This window comes from Dama dama, chromosome 27 (genome assembly GCF_033118175.1).
Source record: "Dama dama isolate Ldn47 chromosome 27, ASM3311817v1, whole genome shotgun sequence".
NCBI classification, from domain to species: domain Eukaryota; kingdom Metazoa; phylum Chordata; class Mammalia; order Artiodactyla; family Cervidae; genus Dama; species Dama dama.
Window position 1 is genome coordinate 42,063,079 of NC_083707.1, and position 14,273 is coordinate 42,077,351.

At 34.4% G+C, this 14,273-nt stretch overlaps 1 protein-coding gene across 2 annotated transcripts in view; it reads left to right on the forward strand.

The window, feature by feature from the left end:
* Window positions 1–14,273, forward strand: part of ANKRD12 (ankyrin repeat domain 12) — a 93,352-nt gene that overhangs the window by 48,282 nt on the left and 30,797 nt on the right. Inside the window, exons 4-7 of one of the 2 annotated variants that reach the window (XM_061130758.1) lie at window positions 66–134; window positions 4,010–4,156; window positions 7,495–7,695; window positions 8,788–8,930. In XM_061130758.1, coding sequence (XP_060986741.1) covers window positions 66–134; window positions 4,010–4,156; window positions 7,495–7,695; window positions 8,788–8,930 — 560 coding nt within the window. The remainder of the gene's footprint in view (window positions 1–65; window positions 135–4,009; window positions 4,157–7,494; window positions 7,696–8,787; window positions 8,931–14,273) is intronic. The other variant, XM_061130759.1, reaches the window with a different exon arrangement.

Genomic DNA, 14,273 nt, shown 5'->3' on the forward strand with positions numbered 1-14,273 from the left:
TTGTTGAATTCTGCATTTCCCTTCGTATGCTTTTTTCTCTTCTCCTGTCTCTTCTCATTCTGTAGATTCAGACCCAGGACATACAAGTGAGAATTGGGGGGAGAGACTTATATCTTCTTACAGGACATGCTCAGGTAACTAGATTATCAGGGGTTCCTGTTAGCCAGTGGTTTCTGTCACATTTATAATTAATTCTTGTACTATAAATAACTTATTTTCAAACCAGCGTATAGATGTCTGTGGTTGAATAAGTGACTATATGAGTGACATAAAATTTTCCAGCCTCATTTAAGAGCTCCCATGTACTGTGTCCAAGACGTGTTCTGTGTGGATGCTGCAAGCAGGATCCTGCAGACAACCGCTCAGGCATGCAGCACAGCTGGGGGTCCATTCACGTGGAAGAGTAGGAGAGGCACACCCTTGGAGCTGTGCTGAGCAGCGACCCCTCTGGGAAGGTGCCCTGGTCCTCCACCTCTTAGCTGTACGCCCTTCACACGTTATACCACACATAGTGATTTTCATAGACAGTATCTTACTCTTCAAGCATGCAGTGTGTTTTTTAAAACAAATTAAAAAATTTTTCAGTTGACCTCTTTAGTCTGTTGACTTTGCTGCTGCCCCTGTTGAATTTAAAAATGGATTAAAACACCAAGTTTCCTGGAGAAATGCCATCAAAGAGTAAATGTATCCCCTAGTATGTGAAAACTAAGTTAGCTAGGTGTTTTGATTCTTTTTTTTTTTTTCTATTTTTTAATTAGCTTACATTCTTATCTCTGAACTTTTTAAATGTAAAATATTTTTTAGTCCCTCAGTGTCCAGTTTTTAGCATATGGCCTTTAACTGTAAAAACTAAAATAAAATTTCTGTTTCCAATATACTTTGTATTCATTTTATAAATTTGTGGAGTTGGTATACAGCAAAGCAATTATTCTTAAAATCATGCTGAAAACTGTTAATTGACCTGATAAGTCAGTAATACTTAGTTATCAAAATTGGGCAATGACTTGTCTACAGTCAGCGTTAAGTTGAACAGATCTACACTTACTGTGGAGTTAGTGGTACTTTCCTAAAATGGGGCCCCTGAGTACCAGGGCACACCTAAAGGAGCAGTATGTGATGAAATTGCCTGTGATATGAAGGTCATGGCTGGAAATCAGAAGATACAAGCACTCACCTGTCAGAAACTGTAGATATTGCAGAACCATCTGTATTTGAATTGTAGCTCCCACAGTTTCATTCCTTATACTGTGACTGCTTTATGGGAAAATGTCATATTTCTGAGACATTGGTAGGCTTATGAACTAGTTCCCCAAGAAAAACATTTTTGTCTTTTCTCAGTATACTTAATTGAGGTGTGACAGTGTTGAGCTTTCTGTTTATTCTGATAAGAGAAGAAAGCACTAATTTTCAGAATTATAAGACTGAGATATCTCTGTAATTCTAAAGGTCCTCTGAACCTTGAAGTAAAGAATACTGGATTGTTGAAAAGGCTGTATCTGTTTTTCTTTAGTCTTAAGTGAACCACCTGGATTTTTCTTTAAAAATCTCTTAAGGTGGTCTTCCCTGGTGGTCCAGTTGTTAAGAATCCATGCTTTCACAGAGTTTTGTTGAATGGTTTCAACATGAAAAAGCACACTTTGGGACATACTAATCTAAGATTTATGATTTTTAAAAATGGTATAAAGTTATCTCTATCTTACACCAGCTACTGTTCACCTACCTTATTTTCCTGTCTCATGTAAAGTGTGAACTCAAGACAGATGGCTAAGGTAACTCAGAGAAAAAATAGTGTTCATATAAATGCTAGTATGAGTTTTTGATTGAAAATTTGGAATATATCCAGTTTGTTTATTCTTTTCCAAAATATAGTATCTTTGTTCATTTGCAGCATGGAATTTTAATAATGAATTCATGATTTAAAGTTTTTCTTCTATAAACTGAGTATCACTTTAGAGTATATTCTTTTTAGGAGGTCATTGCAAGTATAAAGGAACATAATTGATTTTTGCTGTTTGATGTTAATCTTATTGAATTTACTTTTTAAAAATTTTTTGGCCACTCCTTCATGGCACATGGGATCCTAGTGCCCTAACAGGTATCTAGCCTCCATCCCCTGCATTGGAAGTGCAGAATCTTAACTACCGGACTGCCAGGGAAGTCCTCAAGCATTTTCTTCTTAAAACATTATGTTACTAAAATGCGATTAATACCAGAAATCAAGAGTTTGTAAATGAGAAAATAAAAGAAAATTTTTTTTCCAAAATTTTTAAAGTGTTTTAAGGATAGATATGTATTTTTTATTTTGCTTCTTCTAATTACTAAACTGTACTTTTTTTTCTTAAAACAACTTCCTTCTTTAAACTGTTATAAGAGTTTTAATCTAAGTGAGAAGTACATTCATTATATTGAAAGATTTGGTATTCAGATCAACAACTATTAAAACAACAGTTGTGGTTCCTCATTAAATCTGAGAACCAAAGCATACAGAACATTATTAGGAAAAAGAATGTGTTTCAGGAAAAAATAGGTTTCTCCAAAAGACCTATTTGGGGGTTTATAATAAATTTAGTAAGTTAGGTGTAACACTGATGAAATGGGCCTTATACTAATTGGATCATTAATAAAATGAAAAGTTAGAAAATAGTATATTAGCACTATTAATAAAGGCTGACTTTAATAATCTTGGAATTTTTTATTTCTGTTATGTAAAATTCTTCAAATATCAACAAAATGGACATTTTCGGAGCTATAGAATTTTGGGTGATTTGTGGCCAGCAGAGTGTAAAGGAGGCCCTTTGATTTTTCCAGGCCTTTAGGATGCCAGTTCGTCCTGATTAACTAAGTGGCACATTACAGGATTTTATGCCTTAAATAATAATATAGTAATATATAAATAGTATCAAACTTTTATTTGTTTCTTGAAAGTTACTAGATCAGTAAATGCTTATCTCCTGGAGTAGTCTAACTGCTGTCCACATCTACCTGAGAAAAATGACAGTATTGACTACTACTTGTCTTCTTGCACTCATTTTGCTATTTTACATTTGTTTACAATTTTTATTAATTTATTTATAGTTTTGTAGCTCCTCTCTATACTGCAAACCTAGATCAGTAAATACCAGATGTTGGTACAGGATTTTCCAGGAAACAGATGCCTAGACAGTTAACAGGCAGCTCATCTCACACGGCCACTTGAATTAATTTCCAGAAATGTCCTTAAGGAAGGAGTAACTGGCACCTATGTTTCTTTGACCTGTGGAATTCAGTTCCATCTGAATTTTCTGACTTATAATGGGGAATGTTGACTCCATTGGCCAGAGATTTGCCAAATAGCTAAATCTGAGAACTGGCTTTATGATGGATCAAATCTCTTTGAAAATTTTTTAGACATTTTTGAATTTTTGCAGGACCTCTATTAATTCCCCCGGCCCCTTCCCACACACACATAGAATCTTTAATTTTGCTCAGTTTCAACTTTGATTAATAGTCTTCCATGTTCAACTATCCTGTAACTGCAATAGAGTGATTTAGTATTATTTTTCAGTAATTACTCTGTGTGATGTGTTTTGTCTTAAACAGCTCCTTAGAAGATATACAAATTATTAGTGGAATTAGGGAGGTAATGTGAAGGAACATTGCTATATAGGCTTAGGAATAATTGAATAAGATTAGAGTGAATGAAGGAGTTTCAGAGATGTAAAACTAAGGAATGTTTGAAGTGTTATTTAATAGAATCGATCCTTAAAATACAGATCTTACTAGGACTAAATTTCCAAATGTTAAGTAATTTTCTGAAAATTATACAATTAAGATGTTTTTTTCAAAGCATTCAGGGAGAAAATTGCTTATATAATAAAATCCTAGTGCTCTTTTGTCTGCCTATTGCAAGTTTCTCTGTTACTCTTGTTTCTCATAAACATGTATCATCTATTTTTAAAAAGTCTCCTTATGCTTACTTTTGAGTGCTTAAATTTGTTTCAGATTCTTACATATTTATTAATAATTCCAGAGAAAGAAGGTCCAGAAAAGAAGAAAACAAAAAAGGAAGCTGGAAATAAGAAGTCCACTCCAGTTAGCATTCTTTTTGGTTACCCACTTTCAGAGCGAAAGCAGATGGCACTTCTTATGCAGATGACAGCAAGGGACAACAGTCCAGGTAACACTCACCATCATTGAGTTCCTATGTGTTCGTGGTTTTCTTCACATTGTAGTTTTGTCTTGACAGTTATTTTTAACTACTTTAAATGTTTGTCCTTTCTTGGACTTAATCAGTTTCTTAAAAGTTTGTAATCTTAACATGTGTTTGTGTGACAATTGTTTATTGTCTGTCTCATCTACTAGATGAAAAGTTATACAGGAGCAGGGATTTTGGCTCTTAGCAGACGTTCAGCAAATGTTTGTCTACTAAAATGAGTACAGTTGACCTTTGAACAGCACAGGTTTGAACTGAGTGGGTCCACATACACACAGATTTTTTTCAGTAGTAAATACTGCTGCATGATCCATGGTTGATTGAATTTGAAGATACAGAATTCTGGATTTGGAGGGCCAACTGTAAGTTGCACATGGATTTTCAAATGTGAGGAGGGTGGGTACCCCTGATCCCTGAGTTGTTCAAGGGTCAACTATTATTTAGAATTGGATCAGTCCACATGAAAAATCTGTTGCAGAACTGTGTGTGCTTTTACCTTACTGCAGAAATTTTTACTTCAGTTTCTGTAAAGCTACTTCTAGGTTTATAGTTTACTTTTATAGTTATACTTTACTTTTATGGTTAGCATTCTATTGTAAGCTGGTAATCTTATCACGTGCTTTTAGAAGCAAGAGTGTAATTCATGTTTTATTGTTTAAGATCTGCTAAAATTTATTTTGGGCTTCTGTGGTGGCTCAACAGTAAAGAATCTGCCTGCAGTGCAGGAAACATGGGTTTGATCCCTGGTCCGGGAAGATCCCCTGAAGAATGGGATGGCTATCCACTCCGTTTTTCTTACCTGGGAAAACCCATAGGTAGAGGAGCCTGGCAGGCTGCACTTCACAGGGTTGCAGAGTCGGACACGACTTAATGGCTGAACAACAGCAGCAACAAAATTTATTTCAAAAGAAAAAATATCTGCAGTGTATTATATAAATTTATTTCATGTTTCATTTCACATTTCCGTTTAAGATATTGTGCTTCTTGTGTGTGTTTGTGTTTATTCAAGTATCAATAGTTTGCCCTCCAGAAATGATTAAAGATGGCTTACCAGCAGGATGAAGACAAAGAAGGAACAAACAACCAACTTGTTCATTTATTAAAAGAGTTTAAAAGGTAGATAAGGTCCAGACAGCTGGGCTGGGATAGTTACTACATTGAGCAGTGAACTTAGTTATACATTCTGGTAGCTAAAAACAAGAGTTTTAAGTTGTATAAAGTTCTCATTGACCAATGCAAGAAGAAAGTAAATCTCTTTGGAGAAATCTTTTTCTTTTGGAAAGAAAAGTTCCAAAAATTTGGAAGAAAAATTCTTTTCTTCAGGGCATCTTTGTATAACACTTGGCGTAACATGACAGACCCTGTTGAAATGCATTGACAAGAACACAGTTTTTTGAGTGAACTTTTCCAGTGTTGGCTCTTTGTTATTAAAAAAATGGGACAACTTGGTAAAATTCTTAGAGTTTCTATAGATCATAGTTTCCATTAAAACATAAGTGTATCTGTATCTTTCACTAACAAGAGCGTGTTAGGGCTTTCTCCTTAAAGTGGGGCATGTTGTTTTGGTTATTCTTCTGCCTTTCCACCCACAACTTGGGGAGACTGGCCAAATCAAAGTTATTTACAGTGTTAAACTTCAAATGTTTCTGTAAAGTGTTGGCTCTGACTCAGATTTAATAGCTAGATGAGAAAACTTTTGTTTCTTAAAAGTGTTATTTAATACTGTGAACCTCTATCCTTGGAGTAAATTAAAGAATTAATGCAATAAGGCAAGAAGCTAAAAATCTTTCCTCATTTCCAATAACCTCTCCCTTTGAGCTGCAAGCACTATTCATAATTTCTTCTCAAAGTTTTTTTAGATATAAACATGTAAACGTATCTTTTGTTGCTGATTGTTTTTAAATATAAATAAGATTAATACTGTAATACTGTTCTGCAGTTTGTTCTTTTCATTTAAGGGTATATCAGTCCTTCTTATTAATACATGTATAGAGGGGAAAGCTTTTGAAGTGTCAGCCTGTTTGCCAGCTGATAGATACAGTTGTTAAGGTTCATAGTCTTATCCATTACATAACTCATTTTCCATGTTTATTCTGTTTGCCATTATGGGTAGTACTACTGGTATTTTGTCTGTGTTATATTATTTTGGTATGGCTGAGAAAATTTTGTATGAGTTAATTCCTTGCAAGTTGTTTGAATTTAAAAATGCCTTTTTGTTTTAAAGTTCAATGACTAATTTCCTAAATAAATTATTTGACTATAAATATTGTAATAACCATGTATTCACTCAACAAATGTTGTGTAAGTACACTGTGTAACAGGAAGTCTTCTAAGCAGTCGAGATACAGTAATGAGTTAGACAAGATTCATGTACATCTGGAGTGTACATTATAGAAATTCATAGATAAGAAACCGTTACTAACTTGGTGTACTTTAAAATTCAAAAGGTAAACTTTAAACCTTTTTCTTAATGAGAAAAGAGGGGTAATACTTTAGCACTCCCATCGTGGCAGTTTGCAAGGAAGTCATTATATGATGCTAGAAAATTATTTTCTGTAGACTTTTTTTTTTCCCTTAGAGCTGTTGTTCCTTTTAAATAGTTGTAAATTTTCAGAATTATTAACACTGTACATACGTCTCAAATCCTTAATTGATTAAGAAACTATTTTTTGTTTGTTTTTTTTCTTAGTTCTGAAATGGGGAGGAGAGGACTTTAAGTGTCATGCAGTTAACTTTCTTGTTTTTGAGAGAGAAACTGGAACAAATACCAAAAGATAGAAATCAAAGCAAAGCACTTTTCCCTCCTTTATCGGCCCATTTTTAAAGGCCTTTTCCTAAACTGTCCTTATTTCTTATGGATCATAAGCTTCATTTCATACTAAAATCATGTATGACTTTAATTTGTACCTAATGTTGGAATACATACTTTGAGTCCAGTACTTTGAGTAAGAGGTGTAAACTCTAGCCTTCAGTGTCATTTCATCTAGGTCTTGACATAATATCATAACATGCCATGAAAAATGGGTTTTTTTACAATTTATCAAGTTATTCATTGAGCAAGTACTTTCAGAGTAGAATTGACAGAGTGAAACATTTTTTTCTTAGTTGGCACATGCAGTATTTGATAACCCTAAAGGAAGATCTACTCTGGGTCATTATCAGATTATCCAAGTCAAGTGTCAGATTGTTTGGGTAAGAACGTACTCCCTCAGTCCAAGAAATTAGCACATTACCTGTAAAAACCTTTACATGAATATACAAAATATTTAGTGTAGAACTTTAAACTTTTCTCTTTCTTACAGATTCCACACCAAATCATCCATCGCAAACAACACCAGCCCAAAAGAAAACTCCCAGTTCCTCATCTCGACAAAAAGACAAAGTTAATAAAAGAAATGAACGTGGTGAAACTCCTTTACACATGGCAGCTATTCGAGGAGATGTAAAACAAGTCAAAGAACTAATAAGTTTAGGGGCAAATGTGAATGTGAAAGATTTTGCAGGTAAGACTTGTAATTAAAGACATACTCAGGAACTAAAATTTTGAGATTATCCCCTAAACAGACTCTGGTTTCAATTTAATCAACATTCTTTGTTTCTCTTTCTGAAATAAAAGTGTTCTAAAAGTATACTTTAATGTAAAACTATTTTGGAGTTTGTACATGAAACCCTGATCTCAGGGTTACTGACAATTCCATGTCAGTAATCACTCAAATTCTTAAATATTAAGCTTCTGTTTTATCTGGCATATTACCATATAATTTTTTATCTAATTTAGGATAAAAGTTTTATCCAATTTTTTGATAATCAGGCAAATAAACCTCCAAAAAAAAAGACCTTTGATCCATTTACACTCCCATCAAGAGTATATGGAAGAAAGAAAAAAAAAGTATATGAGAGAGCCTTGGGTAGGGGAAAGAGATAAATTAGTAGGAGTTTGGGATTAACATATATACACTACTGTATATAAAATATTAATAGATAAGAATCTGCTGTATACAGGGAACTCTATTTAATATCTTGTATTATTGCAAGACCCTAACAAGCTTATTTTGCTCTTTTCTACTTTTTATTTTATAATTCAGTTGATTTTTATAAATTATAGCAAGTTTATATTCATTAGGTAAGCTTAAATGTTAATTTAATACTTTTGTCAAATAATTTAGCCCCATGGGAAATAATGGGGCTTCCCTGGTGGCTCAGAGGGTAAAGCATCTGCCTGCAGTGCGGGAGACCTTGGTTCGATCCCTGGGTCGGGAAGCTCCCCTGGAGAAGGAAATGGCAACCCACTCCAGTATTCTTGCCTGCAGAACCCCACGGATGGAGGAGCCAGATAGGCTACAGTCCACGAGGTTGCAAAGAGTCGGACACGACTGAACGACTTCACTTTCATGGGAAATAATACTGCTGTGGATGAACCTTCTGTAAAATTAGTGGTTTTCTTAGGTACTTATTTTCAGTAGCTTGTTCATCATTCCTTTTTCCTTCTGTATTGTGTACATTTAGAATTACTGTATCACACATGGTTATAGTAAAAGCATATGTGTTGAATTAGTAGAAGTGAACCATATGTTCAATTAATATTGTAACTTTAGGTTGGACACCACTGCATGAAGCTTGCAACGTGGGATATTATGATGTTGCTAAGATACTGATAGCAGCTGGAGCAGATGTTAATACACAAGGATTAGATGATGACACTCCACTCCATGATTCCGCTAGTAGTGGGCACAGAGATGTGAGTATGACAGGAGGAGCAGTAATACACATCTTCAAAAGATAAATTTAACCCAGAGTAATTTAACTCACTTCTTAGTTGTACAGTCTGGTGTCATATTTCATTCATTGCCTGACCAGCTCATTTGTGTTTTGTTTTCCCTTTTTCTACCTTCTAATTGCTAATTCCTATTATGGGTTTAGCATTATCTTTGCATAAAATCTATTTAATTTGATAATTAAGCAACTTGGCAAAATTTTTATTTGAAGGGCCATTCTACTGTTGGATAATTAGATGTAGTGATTAAAGCATATTATAAAAATTTTACACTGTCATACCTTTTTTAAGATATTAATATTTAATGATTCCTTTGTACATAACATCTGTTCTTGAATTTTAGCTGACATTATTTAAGATATTCAGATGCTTATGTATATAATAAGACATGATTTAATCAAACACGATTATATATGCTTGAAAATTTAATGGCATCTTTAAATACCATGTTTGATTTGTTTTGATGCAATATTATGACCCATGCTGGGTTTTAAATTCCATTTGCATTTTCAGTCTCTGGCATATTGACATCAAAGCCTACCCCATCTTTGTTGTAATGAAGCTTATGTTTTAAGTGTGTTTAATGCTTAGTTCCATTACTGTAACCTGCTTATAGCCAAAGCAGATCAACCTAGGGCACTGTTAGCAGTGGTTCTAAAGCAAAGGATTTGGTTCATCAAAGAAGTAGTTTCTGTTTTTCACTTAATTTTGACTTTTATTGACGAATACTTGTGCATAGTTTAGAAAGTTGAAAAGTATTGTTTAGCTCAGAAAAATACCTAAATTCTCCCTTGCGTCCCTTCACACTTCCCAGTACCATTAGCCAAAAGCAGCTGTTGTGTTTCTTCTCTTCATTTCTAACAAGGTGTAAGCTATTTTGCTTTATTAAATTTTTAGTCTCTAGTTACTGACCCCTGCAAAGGATTTTAATATATATTGCTTCTCTGAGACTCACAAAGTGTACTCTAATTTTATTTTGCCTTGGATTTTTATTTATTACCTTGGTTACTACTCAGCCTTGTTCTAATTTTTCTTATTTAGTTCTCTGTGTAAATATATATTTTGTATTTCCTTACTCTCTCTTTCATAACTCTAAAATGCCCTGAATAAGGTCAGACACATCCATCAGTTCATTGTTTTTGAGAGTATCTTTGTATACAAAATGTCTCGTATCCTGCTTCAGGTGAGACTAACTGCCCTAGATCTGTGGCACAGACGCTGTCCAAGGATTTCTGTTTGCCGTGAATTTCATGTGGGATTCTCAGTCTGTGAGATTTCCAGTCTCTGGCTGGAGTGGTTGTGAATTTGTGAACTACATTGCATTAACTTCTCACAGCAATAGTTGTGTGTTTTCACTCGGAGATAAGTGTTGTAAATGATTCATATGTATTAATCACTTTAATCATGACAGTAAATGAACATCCTTTGGTGTCTCTTGTGGAAACTGTATGACCCACTACATTCCAGTACCCTTAGCTTCTCCCAGAGTATGGAGAAACAAAGACACATGAGGTGCCATTGGTCTGAGACACTCCCAAATTTATTAAACTGATAAGAGTCCAAGTTAAGGGATTAAATAAGATAAATGCCAATGTCTTCTTAAGACAAAGTGAGGTAAGGATATATTAAGCTGGAAGAGCTGTTGTTCAATACACTCTCTGCTCTCTGGTGAATAACATAGGACATGCTTTCTAACACCCTAGCTCGAATTTTGATGTCATCTCATACCTTTATGCTAGAAAAATCCCCTTTAGTTCTTTCATTAGCAGCAAACATTCTCAGCCTTATTTTCTTTTTTGACACAATAAAAATTTCAGGGTCATGCTGCCTGCCTTTTAAAAGCTGCTTTAGTTGAGAAAAAAATGAAACTTGGTGAAGATAGATACAAATTCAGTTCTGGCCTGGCCAGTTTGCCAAATGTGTGGTCTCAAGTTACTTTTTTCCTCTCAACTTCCTTTTTCTCATCCATAATAAATAATACCTATTTAAAGGGGATATTTTGAAGGAAAAAAAGACACTGAGCACATAAACCTACCTTGAAATCTAAAATGTTACAGAAATGTCAGGGTTAGAGATTAAAAGGCTACTTTTATATTGTTATTTTTTCAAATATACTCAAATATTTTAGAAACTAAAACTCAGAAATTAAAAATGTCATTTTCTCATTTAAATCTTTCTAAAAGACTTTTTCATAATTCTCAAGTTCAAATTTTGAAGAAAAATGAAGCCTATAATGTTATTTTTCCTAAACTGATGCTTACCATTGTTCCAGTCTCTTTTGCTCCTTTGACAGCTCATACATACCTATGGGATAGCACTTAACTATATTAATTTTTACTCATGATCTTCTCTGTTTACTGCATTGAATATTGAGTCTCATACATATGTAATTTATATTCTGGGTGTGCTATGTTAAATACTGTGCTCACTTCCCTTTTTAAAAAAAGCATTATTGATAGTTTTTCAAACATGAATACTTTTTCTTCAAATGTTGCATAAAAATATTTCTTGATTGCTAAATGTAATGTTAAAGAATTATGCCTTATGAGTAAGACATGTTTCTATGAATACAAGTTTCTAAATACGCACATTGCTGCAAAATATTTCCAGAAGCTGACCTTTGAGCTGATGTACTTACAAGGATTCAAACACTATTTCCAGTCTCCTTCCAGAGGGAGACTGGCATGCTGTTTTCAGGAGACCTTTGCTTTTCCTCCTACCAACATGCCTAGGATAGTAGGAGTCATAATTCAAGCTGTTGAGGGCTATTTTCTCCTTATTCTTTACTTGTCCCCAAAGAGGAGGAGGGAAATGAGAGCTACCAAAAGCTCATTTGTGTTTATCTGTACCATATGATTCTCCACCAAAGAATTAGATTTCTTCCAGTGATACTCATGAAGACTGCAACCATCCATAAGACATTTCTAAGGTGGGAAAAACAGAAAGATAGTAGGTCTGTCCTAAATTATTCAGAGTAAGAGAAGATTGCTTTTCTTAACATAGCTTACCAAGAACCTAATCTTTGACCTACCTTTCTCAACTGTATAGTACTTCATAATATATGTTCTTATAGTAGCCCTATTCCTGGTTCTGTTTTAGATACCACCTACCATTATTTTCTTCTTGTCTCAACATTTTTACCTACTTCTAATATACTGCCTGCTATTTTAAGCAACTTTGTTAGTTTAAATTCTTTTTAGAATAGTTTTTTGCATGTGAGGATGATCTGTAAAGTATTGATTATTTAGATTTGGGGGTTTTGTAGCGTGCTTGAATGAACTAATTGTCCCATCATAGGAATAAATATTTTTAAAATTATTTCCTAATAGGTATAGAAGGCATTCAGCAGTATCAAGATCTTCTATTTTCTCAAGCTAGGACTCTAGCCTAAGGAAATAAGGCTAAAAATGTGGTGCGGGAAATATTTCAATTTGTGAAGATGTTCACTATACCAGTATTTATAATAACTAAAGGTTTTTGCCTTCAGTTACCTTCTCAAAACTCTCAAATGATAGTAAAGTGAGATTTTAAAGAACGTAGACCCACAAGGACAAAGAACAGACGAAACAGGAAACCAGTATTTAGGGAGATAGAAATTTGAGGACTGAGTGGTGACTACATAGAACAGGGTTTGGCAAACTTTCTGTAGAAAGCCAAATAGTAAATTCCTCCTTCCTTCTTCCTCTTGCTCTTTTTCCTGTGTCCTCCTCTATATTTCTCCTTTATCGATTTTTTAAAGTATTTCATAAGAATATAAAAATTATTCTTAGTCAGCAGGCCAGATTTGGCCTACAGACCAAATTTACCAGCTCCTCCTGATTTAAAAAAATCCAAGAAAATTGAAGCCAAAGCCATTTCAGCACAAAATCCCAGAAAAACTGAAGCTCAGCAATTGATGGCTGGGTTCACCTGGAAATGCCTGTTGAATAAGAAAACAAGAGGATTGGATCAAACTGTTTTTGACCCTCATAGCCCTTCTTAACCCTTCACAGCCAGATGCACATCTCCCTGGCAGATTTGATTGAAGGTTTATTTTCTAACAAGTATAAACCATGCTGTCTGGACTGACATACCACAAGAATAGTTGGAAGTAAGGATTAAACGTCAGCTTATTAAGACCTCAGTCAAGCAGAATGGTGACAGTAAGGCGTGAATTGAGAGATTTCTCCATAGAAAAGTGAACTAGCCAAGAGGGGCTCCCATGAAGTGGCCCAGGCATATCACATTAGCCCGAAGTCCATCTATCAGCAAATCCTGCCTAGGCCTGGAAAACTTACAGTAAGTCTTTTAGTTCCTTAGTCTTAAATGTGGACAGCCATTGATCCCCTGACCTTTGAGAAAGGTCTCTGATATGGAAGGTAAAGATCAGAACAGGCAAATGGAAAAATAGGAACTTAGAGGATACAGACCAAGAGAAACTTCAAAAAAAAAACTCATTACCTTCCCCAAAGAGATGAAAGTTTCTTGTAGCCATGAAACAAAAACTGAAGGTTTGCTAAATAAGGAAATTAGCAAATTACAAAAAAAATAAGCTCTTAGAAATTAATAAAATGATAACAGGATGAAAAATAGAGTATTGAAGGTTAAACATAAAGTTGAGAAAACCTCCCAGAAACCAGGAAACAAAAAGACAAAGATCGAGGACGGGAAATGAGAAAAAATAAGATTAATTCAGAAGATCCAGTGTTTTAAAGAGTTCTTAGAAGACAGAATAGTGAAAACACAGGACTTTATCAGATAAATAAAAGCAGGAATTTTCTCAGAACTGATTGAAAGGGCAATTGAATGCTCAGCATGAATGTTAAAAAGACTGAAATCAAAATTCATCATCCTGGGATTTCGGAGCCATAGAGGCAAAGGACATCCTCTAGCTTACAGAGAGAAAAAGCAAATTCTCTGTGAAGGTAAAAAATCAGAATGGTGTCAGACTTTTCAATAACAGCACTAGAAGCTAAAAGATAATGCTCATGCCTTTGAAATTGGAGGGAAAACTATTTTATGTCCAAAGTAAGTATTACTCAAGTGAGGACAGAGTAAAGGTATTTCCTGACATGTAGGAAAAAAATTTCAGATTATTTAACCATTTCTCAAGAATCTTCTGGAGGTAGTGTTTCAACAAAATGAGGGAGTAAACCAACAAAGAAGATACGACCTAAAGAATGCAACACAAAACTGAGGAAAGGATGTTTCTAGGATGATAGGATGAAGGAAGATGACAGATGAGGAGCAAATCTAGACAGCAGTCAGTCCATTTTAAAGTAAGTGAGAAGGCTTTGAGAAGGGCTTTAACAGAAACAGTGGTTCTGT